This window comes from Rhinatrema bivittatum, chromosome 2 (assembly GCF_901001135.1).
Source record: "Rhinatrema bivittatum chromosome 2, aRhiBiv1.1, whole genome shotgun sequence".
Taxonomy (NCBI): domain Eukaryota; kingdom Metazoa; phylum Chordata; class Amphibia; order Gymnophiona; family Rhinatrematidae; genus Rhinatrema; species Rhinatrema bivittatum.
In genome coordinates, this window is record NC_042616.1 from 719178276 (window position 1) to 719194900 (window position 16625).

At 41.7% G+C, this 16625-nt stretch overlaps 1 protein-coding gene across 1 annotated transcript in view; it reads left to right on the forward strand.

Annotated features, from left to right (window-relative positions):
* The window catches only part of VPS13B (vacuolar protein sorting 13 homolog B), a 2198633-nt gene extending 2183923 nt beyond the window's left edge, over window positions 1-14710 (forward strand). Inside the window, 3 exon segments of the mRNA XM_029587199.1 lie at window positions 3029-3131; window positions 6011-6260; window positions 13172-14710. Of these exon segments, the coding sequence (XP_029443059.1) occupies window positions 3029-3131; window positions 6011-6260; window positions 13172-13420 (602 nt within the window). The 3' untranslated portion in view covers window positions 13421-14710.
* The last annotated feature ends 1915 nt before the right edge of the window (window positions 14711-16625 follow it).

Genomic DNA, 16625 nt, shown 5'->3' on the forward strand with positions numbered 1-16625 from the left:
GTAATAAAGGAAAAAAGAAACATCACCCATCCTTATAAAACAAATCAAGAAATATAAAATCAGTAGCAGTAAAACCATACTAACAAAAAGAACAGATTTTTTCGAAACACTGATGAGTGGAATATCCAATAATTAAAAACTCTTAAAAAATTTCTAGATACCAATAAAATATTTCAAAATAGCAGACACAAAGACCCAGTAATGAAAAATAAGGATACAAAAATGTTTTTGCTCTGCATACCTGGGAACGTTTGATATCCAGGTCTCCTGAGATTGTTTTGAATTAGCAGGAGGAGGGGTGGTTTGCTTGGAACTTTCTCCTCTCTCAGTCACATACCAGCGCTCTCTCTCACACTGGTTCTCAATTACACACCTATACACACATGCCCTCAGTCACTCACATATACACATGCTTTTTCTCTCACTTATATAGGCTCTTACACATTTACACACATGCTGTCTATCTTTTCACGCTTACACACATAGGCTTCAATCACACACATACATGCTGTCTTTTTCTCTCACACACAGACTCTCATTCACATGCTTACAAACATGCTCTCTCTCTCTTTCTCTCATTTACACACAGGCTCTCAATCACATGCTCACACGCTCCGTCACCTAAACCAGCTCTCAATCACACACAGACACACATGCTCTCTCTTTCTTACTTATACACACAGGCTCTTAATCATACATCACATGATCTCTCTCACACACAAAGGATCTCAATCACACACACATACTCTTTCACACAAACAGGTTTTCAATCACAAACTTAACACAAACTTAACTTACATTCATGCTCTCTCTCTCTCACAGGCAGGCTCTCAATCACAGACATACTCTCTTTCACATATACAGGCTCTCAATCACACACATACACACACAGGATCTCAAACACACATGCTTGCTCATTCACTCTCTCTCCTTCCCTCCCTCCCCGGAACTAGCGGCAGCAGCAGCCTCATCCCAACCCTAACCTCCTTCATTTTCAGCCCTCGCACGGAGAAAGGATTCCCATCAGCTGCGGGGGTTGACGTTCTTCATCTTTTTTTCTCTGAGCCGTGCTGCTCATTCCTCCGGCCGCGTCTCTCTTCTGTTCTTCGGGCCGACGCTGACCACACTAGCATGGTCTCTTCTTCCCGCGCACGCACCCGCTGCTCACCACTTCCTCTTCCGGGCCGCGGAGGGGAGGGAAGAAGAGACCATGCCGCTGACGCCACCTGATCTGCTGCGTTCCGCCCGGGCTGACAGCATTTTAAGCCCGGGTGGAGGAGGACCGGGGAGCAGCTGGGTCAGCGGGGGACCGGGAAGTGTGGCGACACACCGATTGAGAACCACTGCTTTAGAGTGATAACGAGAGGGGAGATTGTTGCTTGAAAGCAGCAGTAATATCTAGTTATGGGCCTGTCAAACCCCAATCCTGAAAGGCCGCAACAGGTCTGGTCATCAGAGTAACTAAGATATGTTAAGTTAATCATCACCCTGAATCCCTGTATACTAATAGATCCCATGAATAGTCAATGTGGAGGTACTGAAAACCAGACTTGTGGCCCTCAGAGACTGGAGTTTGCTCTTCTGATCTGGATTGCTCAACATTATCTTCTTCTGGGCTTCATTGCCTCATCTTTTGGTCTTCTTCCTAAATCTCCATTTTAGCCTCATGTTTTTTATATCTTATATTTTCACTCTTTCCAACTGAACGATATATACCTTTTATTATGGCCACACCACCTGTGTTTAATAATCTCCTTCCTGAGACCATTCTTCATCTGTTAGTGCCATAATCATCTAGCAGTGTAATTTCTGCATGTGGAGCTGCTGAGAATAAATAATGCTGCTATGGGAAAGTAACATGGTTTGTTTTAAAATACCCAGTATAGTTGGTGTAATGAGAAAAGCAAATGAACACTTACATACATATATATATATATATATATATTATTCTGTGCTAGGATAACCCATCTAAAATTCTGCACTATAGAAATATTTATTTTCAGTATTAGCTATATAAGTGTCAACTGTTGAACTGCTTCCAAAAAACGCACATTCCCTTCCCCCTATTCTATCCAAAACTTGACAGGGTGGTCATTGCATCAAATGCAGTCACCACAGGTTTCCCCAAGTCACTGTGGTTTTCCTCTGCTTTGCAGTGGGTCAGCACTATATGATTTAAAAATAAATTGAGTACGTTTTGGGGTCTAGTTCATTGCCATTCGTTTCTTATTTTCAAGAATCACTTTAAATTGTCAATACTCTTTACAAGCCATCCTGCTTCTCATTGGCTTTTCTACATTCTCTTATTCTCCTGTAAAGATTTTATTGTAGCAATGACGTTTTTATAAACCACTAATTCCTCATCTTAGCGACCGCTTCTCATTTATAAAACATTTACAAGCCAGCAGAAAGTGCTCAAGTTGCATCATCTTCAGTATTCAGCTTTGCACTTGGAGAAATGCTGAGGTGTTTCTAGTGCTCTTCACTGGGAGCTGGCATTCTGCAGAACATCCGTGTCCCAAGAGGGCTCCTAAATCTGTGTGAGCCCTGTTTAACGGCTGGATTAAGTGACTTAACATTTAAATAACATATCTAGGCAAACTGCTTGTTTTTTGTTTTTTTTTATTTTACCATCCATGACATACACATCGAAGTATTTTAATATTAAGCAAAAAAGTTAACTATGGTCTTGACTTTGTATACATAAATTGCAAATGATGTGTATGATACCAGTCAGGAATAATAGCTCTCAAGAGCATTATGTTCCTCCTAATTGCTAGTATATGGTTGGCTGGAGTACATTCATTTTTTCGTTTCTAGCTAATGCAAGATCACTGGGGTTAAGTGCACTGCTCGTGGGTTGTAATGTTTAATGAATTATCTGCAACGATGCTTTCCAAAGACGTGACATCATTCTGGATGAGTGCTGCTTTACGGACTACGCTCAGTAGATGACATCATTACAGCATTCAGGGTTTCTCCAGAAGATACTGAGTTAAAAGGGGTCTTCTTATGTTTTTCACCACAGGTATCTTGCACGGAGCTGGACTTTCTCAGCTTCCCTGCCATCGCTATCAACTGAGCGACCAGCCCGCTGACCAGGCCCCGAACAGCCATGTCAAATACGTCTGGTAACCTTATTTAAACACTTGCTCATTTTTGCTTCCACATTTTGTTTATGAGTAAGTTCTGGCTCACTGTCAAGTCCAAAGTCTGCCTCACTCAGAAGAGCTGAGTTACAGCAGTTAGCTGCCAGTGATAAACACAAGGCACTCTGCAAATCCCGTGGGCTGCAAATGATAGACTGCTGATGGACTTTCAGCTTGGAAACAGACATTGAGTTGTAGAATAAGCCTAAAAAACCTGACTCCCAGGCACTGGAACAGGAATCTTGTATTCCAGCTGTGCAGGACAGTGTGCTCTGACAGACAGAACAAGTCAAAATGTCATAAAATTACTGTTTAATTTTAAATTCTGCTTGGTTTTGTGTTTTTCGATGGGAAGAACGGTCTCCAAGCCAGGAAGCACGCATACATGGATGCACGCGCGCACCTTTTAAAATCTTTCCCTTAAAGTCATGGCATAGAAGGCATTGTCCTGTTATAGACTGGTAAATGGTTAAAGGATTAGAAACAAAAATTTGGGTTAACTGGTCAGTTTTCCCAGTGGAGAGAGGTAAATAGTGGATTACCCCAGGTTCTAGACTGTACAATGTATTCATTAATGATCTGGAAAAGGGAGTAATGAGTGAGCTATTCAAATTTGCAGATGACACACAAATTATTGAAAGTTGTTAAAATATGAGCAGACTATGAGGAATTGTAGTCGGATCTTGTATGACAGGGAACCGGGCATGAAATTTAATGTGGACAAGTGCAAAGCAGTGTTCGTAAGGAAAAATGATCCTAATCATATGTACACAATGTTGGGTTTCACAATAGGCATTACCACTCCAGAAAAGCATCTTGGAGTCACTGTAGACAGTACATTGAAATCCTCAACGCAATATGCAGCAGCAGTCAAAATAAAAGAAAACTAGAATATTCAGAATTATTCAGAAGGGAATACCATAGCATAAGGCCTCCATAAAGATCCATGAGGCAACTACACCTCAAGTATTGCATGCAGTTCTGATCCCCTCATCTCAAAAAAAGATGTAGCAGAATTAGAAAAAGGTACAGAGAGAGGCAGTAAAAATGATAAAGGATATGAAACATCTTCCTTAGAATGAAAGGCTTCATTAATTAGGACTCGTCAGCTTGGAGAAGCGATGACCAAAAGGGGGGTATGATAGTTTATAAAATCAGAAGTGCTGTGGAATAAGCTAATTTATCCTTTACTTTTTCAAGTAGAACTAAGACTAAGTGGATCTAGGAAAGTATTGTTCAGTCAGTGTACAATTAAGCTTTGGAATTTGTTGACAGGGATGTGGTCAAGACCAATAGCATAACTAGATTTTAAAAAGATTAGAGGACAAGTCCAACAATAATCATTTTATTACATTCGTAGATCGCTTTTTCAGTAAGCACAGAGTGATATGCAACAGGCTTTAAGAAAGACTTGGAAATCACCATTTCTTAATTGTTAGAGTGAGCAACAGGGAATGGATCTCCTTTTTAGGATATGCAAGGTACTCCAAATGACTCAGAGGCCAACGCAGACAGGTATATTCAGCCAAACGCACAGCTTTACTTGCTCTGCAATGCACATTTTCTGTCTGCAAGACTTACTGCCAATGCAGCAATGAGTTTTGCGTGCAGAAAATGTGCGCTTCACAATGCGAGTACTGTTTAGCGCCCTCGCATAGAAATCTCATGCAAATGAGACCGTTAAGCAGTACCGCCTAATACGGAGAGGTGCGCTGACCTAACCAGAGTTTTCATAGCACTGGAAACTTAACTCCTGGGTAGGAGATGGAGTTATGTTTCCAGTGCTGCTACGTGGGCACATAAAATAACAAAAACTTTTTCCCATTCTGCTGCCACTTCACCGGATAAGTATGGCCTTTTCTGTCTGGCCACAGTTAGCCTCTGCCAGTTAGCCAGGAAGGTCCATACTTATCCGGTTAAGTGGCGATGGCTAACCGTGGCCAGATAGCCAGATAAATATGATTCCAATTCCCACCCAGAGTTATAATGTACATTCGGCCTGTGCTGAATACACACATTTTAACTCAGTGTATGCACTTTTTAACTCCTGATGCATTAGCATATCATTAGCTTGCTGCATTGGGAGGTTAAAAAAATCTGTGTGTTAAAAGCGTGTGCTGAAATCCAGTGCACAGTTCTTTAACATACAGATTATAGTAAGTGTTAGACTCAGGATGCTGGTTTCAGTGCACCTTTGGTCTGACCCTCCATAACACCTCTTATGTTCTAATGACTGCTTTATAAGAAATTGCATCATATACATCACATGAACCTATTGAAATCCATTCTGTATGAGGTAATTGGTGATACTGGCTGGTCACATGCATTAAAGAATGTCTAAACTAATGGGATTCAGTAAAATATTTACTTGCTAAAGAAACAAAACAGTTTGCTAGGTGTCCTTTTGAATTTGGAACTGCAGAAAGGTAACATTTTCTCTTAACAGCTTTTAAAATGTTTTTATATGTGACAGGAAGCATATTTTGTAGAGAACATATATGAATTTTTAGCGGGAGCATCTGGGGGTGAGTGGATTCATCTTTTTTTCCACTCACAGAAACTCTTTAGAGTATGCTAGATGTTTTTGTGATCTCTCTGTCTCACTCTAGTTTTGCTCTATCTTTTTATCCTTTGAATGGAGAGTTTCCTGAAAAATGCATAAGCTCAGGCCTACTGAGATCGGCTGCTGTATATACACCAATGGCCAACTTGTTGGCAGGGGCAGGCTCTACTTGTGCTAGGAAACCCAGGAGATGGAAGAAATAGACTGTCCAAGATAAAATAGTAATAATTGTATTCGAAATATAAAATGTTGGTCCTATGAAGTTCCTACCTTAACACTGAATGCTTTTATTTCATAGGAAAATGCTTCATTCTCTAGGAAGGCCAGAAGTCCACATGGCTCTAGATGTCGTCATTGTGAGTGGCTCAGGCCAGGAGCATGAAGGGTGCTTGTTGTTAACCTCAGAGGTGCTCTTTGTGGTCAGCATCAGTGAAGACACACAGCAGCAGGCATTCCCAGTCACTGAAATAGAGTGTGCAGAAGACTCTGAAAAAGAGGACATTCTCAACGTGCAGCTAAAGCAGCAACGTGTGCCTTCTGATGCGGAGGTAAATAAATAAATGAATATGATGCACGTTTGCAGGCCCCTGCCCCAGAGATGGACCTTATTTAGGAAGGGAGCAGGTCAGCATTTTTAAAGCCATCCTAGGGAGGAGGAATAGCCTAGTGGTTAGAGCAGTGGGCTATGAACCAGGAGATCAGGGTTTGAGTCCCGCTGTCGCTCCTTGTGACCTTGGGCAAGTCACTTTACCCTCCATTGCCTCAGGTACAAACTTAGATTGTACCTACAGTACCTGAATGTAAACCGATGTGATATCTCAGATCGAATGTCGGTATATAAAAAAATAATAATAATAAAGAGATAATAATAAATAACCAATGGAGGATTTCAGTGTTAGTGAGTGCACCCTAAAACTTGCAGCATCATGTCATCTGAGAGGGTTCCTGCCTCATAAAATGATGTTTACCATTAACAGAACCTCTTGATTAGCTTGGTTCCAATTTTGTGATTAGTCCAATGAGCCCACCACCCAGCAAAATAGATAGTAGAAATCCAGGATGAAACATGACATTGCATGACTCTGAAGACAGCTACTCTAAAACCAGCCCCTAAAGTACTAAAGAGCTTTCAAATACTGTATTATCCCGAATAATGTCTGCATCCCAGAGAAAGCTTACAGGTGAAGCTTTCCTGTTTATATACTGTTAGTCTACACTACGGGCCTGATTCACTAAGGCTTACCTCCCTTACTGTGTCTGCGGGGGGAAAACCCTAGTGAATTAGATCCTAGATTTTATTATTTTTTAAACTGTGACAAACCTCAAGCAAGGGCCTCTGCCACTTTCGCCACAAAAACTGCTCCCTACTTGTTCCAAAAAATGAAATAAGTTCTAAAAATCCTTCTGTCTCACGTACAGTCCACGTCCCCCTCCCATTTCACTCAGATTATCTAGTGGTGCCTTTAATATGATAGTTTTTTGGGGGTTATTTTTAAGAAAAGTGAATGAATTGCTCTTGGTAGCATAGTGCCTAGAACATGGGGCATATAACTGGATCGCACTTTGAATTATCAAGATTGTAGTTCCTTGGGTTGTTGGGTTGGAGGGGGATAAATGTATTGTTAGTGTCTACAGAGCTTCCTCTTTCTTCTCACATCTAGGCCTACTCAGGTCTCATCCAAACATTGCATTTGTGCTTAATAAAGGGGCTCGGATGTAAAGGTGTAACAGGTATTCAGAGTTCAATTCAAGGTATTGCTTGTTTTCATTTTCCCTTTGTGGAAGCCTCTTACCACCTTCTCAAGAAAAACCAAAGAGAGCAAGAAACAGTTCTTTGTTTTAACCAAATATATAACTTTATTTATGTAGCTTACACTTGAAAAGAAAATTGTTTCTTCATCAACCGTGAACATAATATGAAATCAAATATTCATTAAATGAATGCAAATGATCATTTTATACCATTATCTTTCCGATTTTTTTGAAACAGGAAAAACAAACAGAAATTCCTAATTGCCCAGTCCCTTTCCTTAGCGTTCAGACATTTTGTTACTTGCAACTTTCTTTCTTGATAGAATCCAGTTCCTGAAGTCATCTTCTTTAGGAATCCATTACTCCATCTGAAAGGAAAGTTTGCACAACTTCGGTCTTGCAACCCACTCAGATTTCCACCAGACTCTGGCCTACAGCTTTCCCGTTGATAGCACCGGTTTGCTGCCTCCTTCAGGACTGAAAATACCACCCCCTTCCTGCTGGCTATGTGCATTTATTCCATGTGCAGTTTCTCCAAATACTGAGCACATCAGCATTGCTGATGTAAAGCAAAAGCATCCAACTGAGCAAGCTTTATGTCTTCCTCTGTCTCAAGATTTCTACAAGAGAAACTCACTATGGGGTAGATTTTAAAAGAAGCGCGATCAGCCTACTTTTGCTTGCGCATCAGACTCAAGCAAAAGTACGCTGGATTTTAGTAGATACGCGCGGAGCCGCGCGTATCCACTAAAATCCTGGATCGGCGCGCGCAAGGCTATCGATTTTGTATAGCCTGCGCGCGCCGAGCCGCGCTGCCTCCCCCCGTTCCCTCCAAGGCCGCTCCGAAATCGGAGCGGCCTCGGAGGGAACTTTCCTTTGCCCTCCTCTCACCTTACCCTCCCTTCCCCTACCTAACCCACCCACCAGGCCCTGTCTACACCCCCCCCTTACCTTTGTCGGGGGATTTACGCCTCCCGGAGGGAGACGTAAATCCCCGCGCGCCAGCGGGCCTGCTGCGCGCCGGGCCGCGACCTGGGGGCGGGTACGGAGGGCGCGGCCACGCCCCCGGGCCGTAGCCACGCCCCGTACCCGCCCCCAAAACGCTGCCGACACGCCCCCGGAACGCCGCGACGACCGGGCCCGCCCCCCGACACGCCCCCAACACGCCCCCCTCCGAGAACCCCGGGACTTACGCGAGTCCCGGGGCTCTGCGCGCGCCGGGAGGCCTATGTAAAATAGGCTTCCCGGCGCGCAGGGCCCTGCTCGCCTAAATCCGCCCGGTTTTGGGCGGATTTAGGCGAGCAGGGCTCTGAAAATCTACCCCTAAGCAAATACAATCAACAGAGGTTACAAAGGCACCAGAGCACAAGCATTTGCAGAAACTAAAGCTCATGTTCTCATAATTTATCCTCCTGATGATTTAGGGCTGCAAAGGAACCCTAACTTCAGCTCCCATTATCCGCTAACTAGCAAATGTAGAGATCTCCATTCAGAGCCCTTGGTTTAAGCTGCTCTGAAGTTATGAGCATTATCTTCCCAACAGGGGGTTTCTCACGCTTTCTAACCTGGGATTACTGCTGAAATGGCAGACAAACTCCTTTTAACCTCTTTAAGAAGTCTTAAATGATGTTTCAGAATAGGAAGGATTGTGTTTTATTGCACTGGCAAGCAATGAAAAAAGGTAGATCCTCTGCCTCTTTCAATCCTACACGTCACCCTACAATTTAGTGATTTATTTTATTTATTTATTTATTTATTTATTTGAGTTTTTTCTATACCGGCATTCGCGATGGGAATCGCATCATGCCGGTTTACAATTAACAAGGTGTGACAAAGGAATATAATAATAAGAACATTAACAGGTGCTAAAAAAAAACATAGTAGTTACAATAAAACAGGGACATAATACAACTTGGAATGGTGAAGAGGCGATAGTAATTTAACAGAGGAAAAAAAACCTGCCAGCTTAAGGAGATCGTAAAGTTAAGGAATTGGCAAAGTTATTGATTACCCTGATGGGTGATCACAGTTGATTAAAGGTGAATTAAGGAATTGGCAAAGTTGTTGATTACTCTGATGGGTGATCAGAGTTGATTAAAGGTGAGTTAAGGTTCAGTTGGTGTCTGGAAATGCTTTCATAAATAACCAGGTTTTAAGTCTTTTCCTAAATGTTGGAAGGCAGGGTTCCTGTTTCAGATCTGGTGGGATGGAGTTCCATAGAGTAGGTCCTGCCGTGGAGAATGCCCTGTCTCTGAGAGTTATATGCTGAAAGATTTTGGAAGGAGGAACCTGTAGTGAATCTCTGTAGGACTCTCTGATCGGTCTGGCGGAGGTATGTTTTTTAAATGGGATTTGAAGATTAAGCGGAGAGAGTTGATGGATAGCTTTGTAGATGGTGGTAATGGACTTATATAAGATTCTATAGTGAACTGGCAACCAGTGCAAGTCTTTGAGAATAGGAGAGATGTGGTCTCTTCTTCTTGTGTTTGTCAATATTCTGGCCGCCGTGTTCTGAACCATCTGGAGGGGTTTAGTGTGAGAAGACGGGAGACCTAATAGAATGGAGTTGCAATAATCTAATTTAGAGAAGATTATTGCTTGCAAGACTGTTCTGTAGTCATGGGAGTGGAAAAGTGGTTTAATTCTTTTTAAGACGTGAAGTTAAATCTGTTACTTTCTGTTTTGCATTATTCAAAGTCTAGCTCAGGATGGGCAACTCTGGTCCTGAAGCGCCACAAACAGGTCTGGCATTCAGGATATCCACAATGATGGTATATGAGATATATTTGCCTGTGCCGCTTCCATTGTATGCAGATATATCTCATGCATATTGATTGTGGATATCCTGAAAACCTGTTTGTGGCACTCAAGGATTGGAATTGCCTACCCCTGTTCTAGCTCATTCCCCTCTCAGCAATGAAAAGGCATGTGCTAAATAAACCGAATAAATTATAAACATAAAATAATCACGGCGGGTTTTCTGAAGCAGAGTTGAGGTTCTGACCCTTAGCTCATGCAAGGCACACCCAGCTTGTACGTTCCAGACTTTGAGGCGCCTGTATCAGGAAGTAAAATACTCTGACCAAAAGTGTTTAGTTTTTCATGGCAGTATGGTGTATGAACATTTCCTGTTGACTATTTTTCTTTCTTAGTACAGAAGTATGCATATAGTCATGTCTGTAAACCAAGGCAGGGCAGCTTTAAAAACATTCAGTGACATCCTAATGCATGCCAGCCTTCCTGAGATTTCAACTGAACTGAACCGGCCCTCTGGGGACAGGGAAAACATCTCAGTACCTGAATGCCAGGAAAGCAGAATATAAATAAATAAAATAAATGTTGGCCTGTTTTCATGAATCAGTTTCTTTTTTTTTCCAATAAGCAAAGTATGAGCTAGATGTCATTGAACACTCTCTTATCTATGGAAGAAATTTAATTCAAGGTTCAAAAATGAGTTGGGGGGAGGTTACAGAATACACTTGCAGGGGAGAGGTTACTATATAGCTTATAATGAATAACTATTCATTCTATCACAAGTTCTATAAAGGTGCAATGATAAATAACTTCATTAATTCTGCCACAGCTTCTTCACTCACCACCCCTTAATACATTTTACACAAGTTCATTACAGGTGTAGCTTTGGGAATCATTTCTCTTTGCTGAAATAATGTCAGTACTCTTATGTCATTTCCATGCAAAATGTATTATACAATTCTAATGGTACAGAAAATTCACTGTTCAATCATAAGTTCATTACAAATAACTTGGCATACAATACCCAGACGCAAGAGGCCGTTGTCTCCCACACTGTCATCAGGGGGAACCTCTGGAGTGTTTGAAAGAGCAGCAGTAGTTCCTTCCTTATGAATGAGTGTTTGTGTCTATGAGTATGTAGCTACATTCCTACTATTAGTGCAAGTCAGAAAACTCAAGACATTTGTTTTCTTAGCCCCACTTTTGAGTCTATAATTTGTCTTTAACAGCCAATATTTTAGAGGTTTGTTATTGACATTGCCTTTTACCAAAGTTGATGACCAAATTACTAAGGGGTAGATTTTTTAAAAAAGCGCGTTCGCATACTTTTGTTTGCGCACCAGGCGCAAACAAAAGTACGCTGGATTTTAGAAGATATGCGCATATCTTCTAAAATCCTGGATCGGCGCGCGCCGGCTGCCCAAAATCGGCAGCCTTGCGCGCGCCGAGCCGCGCAGCCTGTCTCCATTCCCTCCGAGGCCGCTCCGAAATCGGAGCGGCCTCGGAGGGAACTTTCTTTCGCCCTCCCCTCACCTTCCCCTCCCTTCCCCTACCTAACCCACCCCCCCAGCCCTATCTAAACCCCCCCCCTACCTTTATCCATGGATTTACGCCTCCCGGAGGGAGGCGTAAATCCACGCGCGCCAGTGGACTGCTGGCGTGCCGAGACTCAACCCAGGAGTGGTTCCGGAGGGCGCGGCCACGCCCCCGAAACGCCCCGGGCCGAAACCACGCCGCACCCCGCCCCCGAAACGCCGCGTCATCGGGTCCTGCCCCCCTGACACGCCCCCGACATGCCCCCTTCCAAAAACCCCGGGACCTACGCGCGTCCCGGGGCTCTGCGCGCGCCGGCGGCCTATGGAAAATAGGCAAGCCGGTGCGCAAGGCCCTGCTCGCGTAAATCCAGGCAGATTTACGCGAGCAGGGCTTTTAAAATCCGCCCGTAAGTGAACACTACTTTGGGTCTGATTTCTTAAGGGGTTCTTCCATTTTCTTTCTATTGGAAAAACATTTTCTAACTCAGGCCTTTTGTCAGAATGTATGACTAACTTTAATCTCTGTAGAACATTTCATTATTTTTGTTTTCTTTCTTGTGTGTTTTTTTGCACATGGCTATTTTTTAAATTAATGTAAAATGTAAATTAGGGTATGATTTCAGTTACCCAGAAAGTGGATTCTCAGTTTTAAAACATACAGTTACACACAGCAAACAGTGTTGGAAAAGTGATATTCTATCACAGATGAAGAAAATTACATTTTACAAACAAGACTGAGACTTTGTTCCTTGAAATAAGCTTCAGTATTAGAAAATATATTCTGATGCAGTCTCTTTTAACAGTGGTCTATCACTTCTCCCTGCTTTGTAATATATCTGTCTGAAACTAGTTATTTGATCCCATAAACTACTTATATTTGAAATATTCCTAGTCAAGAAAATATAATGTGCAGGTAATTCACAATGACTTCCTCTCACTCCCATTGTAAACTCATCTTGTAGCAGGGCCTATTTATTAAATTGTGATAACAAGCATTAGGCACATTGTTGTATGTTGTTAGTCAACCCCATTGACTTACATGTTATCATAATTTGATAAATAGACCCCGTAGTGACTTGTTTCCATCATTTATAATCAGGTAACACTAGTATGAAGAAATGTATACATACATGTATATATAATCCAATGATCAAAACATCATAAAATAAAAATAACTGAACTTTATTTAAACATTATTAAAAACACTTAAAGGCCTGCTTCCTCAGGCACCATGGTGTTTGGGTTCGAAGTTATGTATAAAATAAGCTTGGGATAGTTTGGTTCATTATTGTATTGCTATAATTGTAAATTACAATACCAGGAACTTCTATAAGGTCCTATCCATCAGACTGAAGATAGGTATGTGGTAAATATTAGAATTTTAGTAATCACTCTTTATTATTTATGTGTCATCTCAGGCTGATGGTGTCCGAGAGAGACTTTCTGAGCAACAGTACAGCCGACTTCTGGACTACGTCACAAAGTCATCCCATCACCTGGTCCCCAGCAGTTCTTCCATACAGTTGGCTTCACAGGTCATAGCTGCAGAACCACCACCAAATATAATTAAAACTTATCGGTATCTAGTTGAGCCATATTTTGCAAAAGTATTCATCAGCAAATTTACCATGGTAAAAAACAAGGCCTTGCGAAAGGGATTTTACTGAATACTAGGACAAGAGCACTTAACTATGCATGGACCAAATATGCTTTCTTAAAGGTAACCAAATAGGTTCCCAAATGTTTTTATTTAAACTTTTAGTTATATGTATTAAAAAAAAAAAAAAAAAAAAAGCTGTTCTCGTGCATTATGCTTCCCTGCATTTTGGAGGTTAAGGATAAAGATTGGGAAAAATAGGCCAGTGACAGGAATGTTAGAAGGAGCTGACTTTGATGTTCAGGAATCATCTCTTCACAGCAGAGGTACACTGCAGCAATACAGCAGCTCACAGATCAGGACATTCCACAGCAGAACTGCATTCCTATCTATCAATGTCCTAATATGTGGCAAGTTCTGTCCTTTGCAGAATGTTAACCACCACTGTAACAAAAGTAAGATATGCCATGCATGAGTCATTGTTCCTGAAAAGAAGCCAGATATAAGCACCATGTCTACAGGGTGCGGAAACTTAAGGCACCCCAGAAGCTGATTACCACTATATGAAGGAGAATAACCAGTAGCTAAGAAGACGTACTAGAATAAGAATGCTTATCACATCTCCTCTCATTGTGCTAAAACTTTGAAGGCAAAAATCACAGCATATATATTTATATAGAGAGAGAGACCTCAGATTTCACACATGATCAAAATAATACCAGTACTGAACCGCACACGACCCAAAACAAGATCCAGGATTGATTTCCTCCCATTAAAATTGTATTTTAATAACAGATCAGCCATGACAGATGAAAGTGACAGACACAGTGCCTTTCTTGGACAATCTGAATCTGGTATTGCTTGGAGATTATATTGGCAAGAACCAGGGTCATAGCTTGGGCGGGAAGGAGACTCGAGTGTAACCCCGCTCAGTTCAAAATATCGTCAGCATTGATGGAAGCACAAATAGGAAAAAAAAAGGATGTCATAAAGAAATATGGTATCATGTTTTAAAAATAACTACTTGATAGAATTTTTCCTCTTACAAGCCTACCTGGTTACAGTATTTTTTTCACAGATAGAAGCTTGTTAAGCCTGGACCTGGAAATACAGAACTTATGTCTGTCCAGCTGTTTACCTTCCATAGGACACTGATCTAATGAAGTCCTGCTTTGTTGTACGATGTAATACTATTTAATAATAAAGACATGTAGATAAATGTGCTCTCCATGCCTCAATGTTTTTATGTACAACTGAGTAGGACTCTGTAAACAGTTTAATATTGCTGATTTTGCAAATTCTATGCATAAAGTATATTGTAATATGAAACTGGTGAAGCAAATAAAAAGTATCCACAGGATTTGGTCTCTTTGTACAATATACAAATCATTAACATGGGTTAAATATAGATTTGTTTCGAATGTTTTCTTGTTTTTAATGGTATTTCTGTCAGGGGTTGGAGGTGGGGAGGTTTGGGCTATTTTGGGAGATTAAGGGGGAATAGGTTTATAGTGAGGTAGGATGGTAGTTGAATAAGAGCTGGTTACACTTAAGTTTAAGATCTGCGTATTCAGTGTATGTTTATTTGCTTTTCTAAATGCAGAATTGAAACTATTGTAATTTTATGCCTAGAGTGTGAGGGCATTGGGAAATATTATATTTGGGCCGGATTTTCAAAAGGTTACACGCGCCGGGCCTATTATAAAAAGGCCCGGTGGGACACATGTAAGTCCCGGGGCTTTACAAAAGGGGCGGGGCCAGAGACCTGCAACACAGCGGCAATGGCTGCTGTGTCGAGGGATTGTGTGCCGGCAGCCTGCCAGTAGGCACAAAAGGTAGGATAAAACTTTTGGGGGGGATTAGAGTAGGGCTGGGGGGGGGAAGGGATGGGAAGGGAACGGAGGAAGGCAGTGCGGCTTGGCGCGCGCAAGGTGCACAATTGTGTACCCCTTCCACGCGCCAATCCCGGATTTTATAACATGTGCGCACCTGTGTGCGCATGTTATAAAATCGGGCGTACATGTGCGCGCGCCAGGTAGCGGGCGCACATGTAGGCCACGCACGCATGTTATAAAATCTACCCCTTTATTTTTTCATAGAATTCTGGAGGACAGGCCACCACTGTTAGCAATAATGGAGTCAATGTATAGTGAGTAATAACTACTAATTATAATCCTGTACTGTCTTTAAGAGCTATCACATAATTTTGCTTTAATTACCTGGTCCTTTAACAATCACATCAGCATCCAGCTGATGAGAAAGAAACAGGAGTTACTGGGATGTCACTGGATTAAATGAAAGCTCCTGATGGTCAACTTACTTGTAAAAGTGATCCTGGGGGTAGTGAGGGTTCTAAGTAAATTATTTTATTTAGACTGAGTCTATTGTGTGCTTCATTTTACTATATGGTTACACACATGCAGATCCTGGACCGGAGACTTTCTTCACTTCAGACCATAGCCCCATACTGAGCCAGACTACTGTGCAGTCTCACAATGACAATCAGTTTTGCTCATAAAGATACTGTTTGCATCAAAGCAATTTTTTGAAGTCTGGTGCACCAGTGATGAATGAGCAAATTAACAAGCAATAGAAATGGCCATTTATTTCACATTATTTACAGTGGTATTTCCTTTGCTTGAGTCATTTAGAAATTTTAATTAGAACCAGAAAGGCTTTGTATAGTTGAAGTCAACTTAAAACAGTTTTGCCTCCTGTACTATGCCTGTAGCTGATGTTTTAGGGTAATAGAGAGGGTTCTCCAACACCCCTCCAACAAAGCATGGTTTCTGAAGTAGCAGCCCAGTGTCTGGGTGGCCAATTCCAGTCTGGTTTTAAAGATAACCACAATAAATATGGATGAGTTAGATTTGCATACAGTGGAAGCCGTGCGTGCAAACCTACCTCATGTATATTCGTTGTGGCTATCCTGAAATTTGGGCCTGTGTGTGGCTGTTGAAACATAGAAATATGGCTGCAGAAAATGACCATATGGCCCATCTAGTCTGCCCATCCGCCCATTTAATTTACTTTCATATTTCCCTTTAGAGATCCCATATTTTCCAATGCTTTCTTGACTTCAAAGACTGTTTTGGTCTCTACCACCTCCACTGGGAAGCCATTCCATGAATCCACCACCCTCTCTGGAAAGAAATATTCCCTAAGATTACTACTGAATCTATCCCAGTGGAGTCAAGCCAGAGAGTGGCTACTAAAATGGTCAGTGGTCTTCATTTTAAAGAATATGGGAATAGATTAAACTTGTACACCCTAGA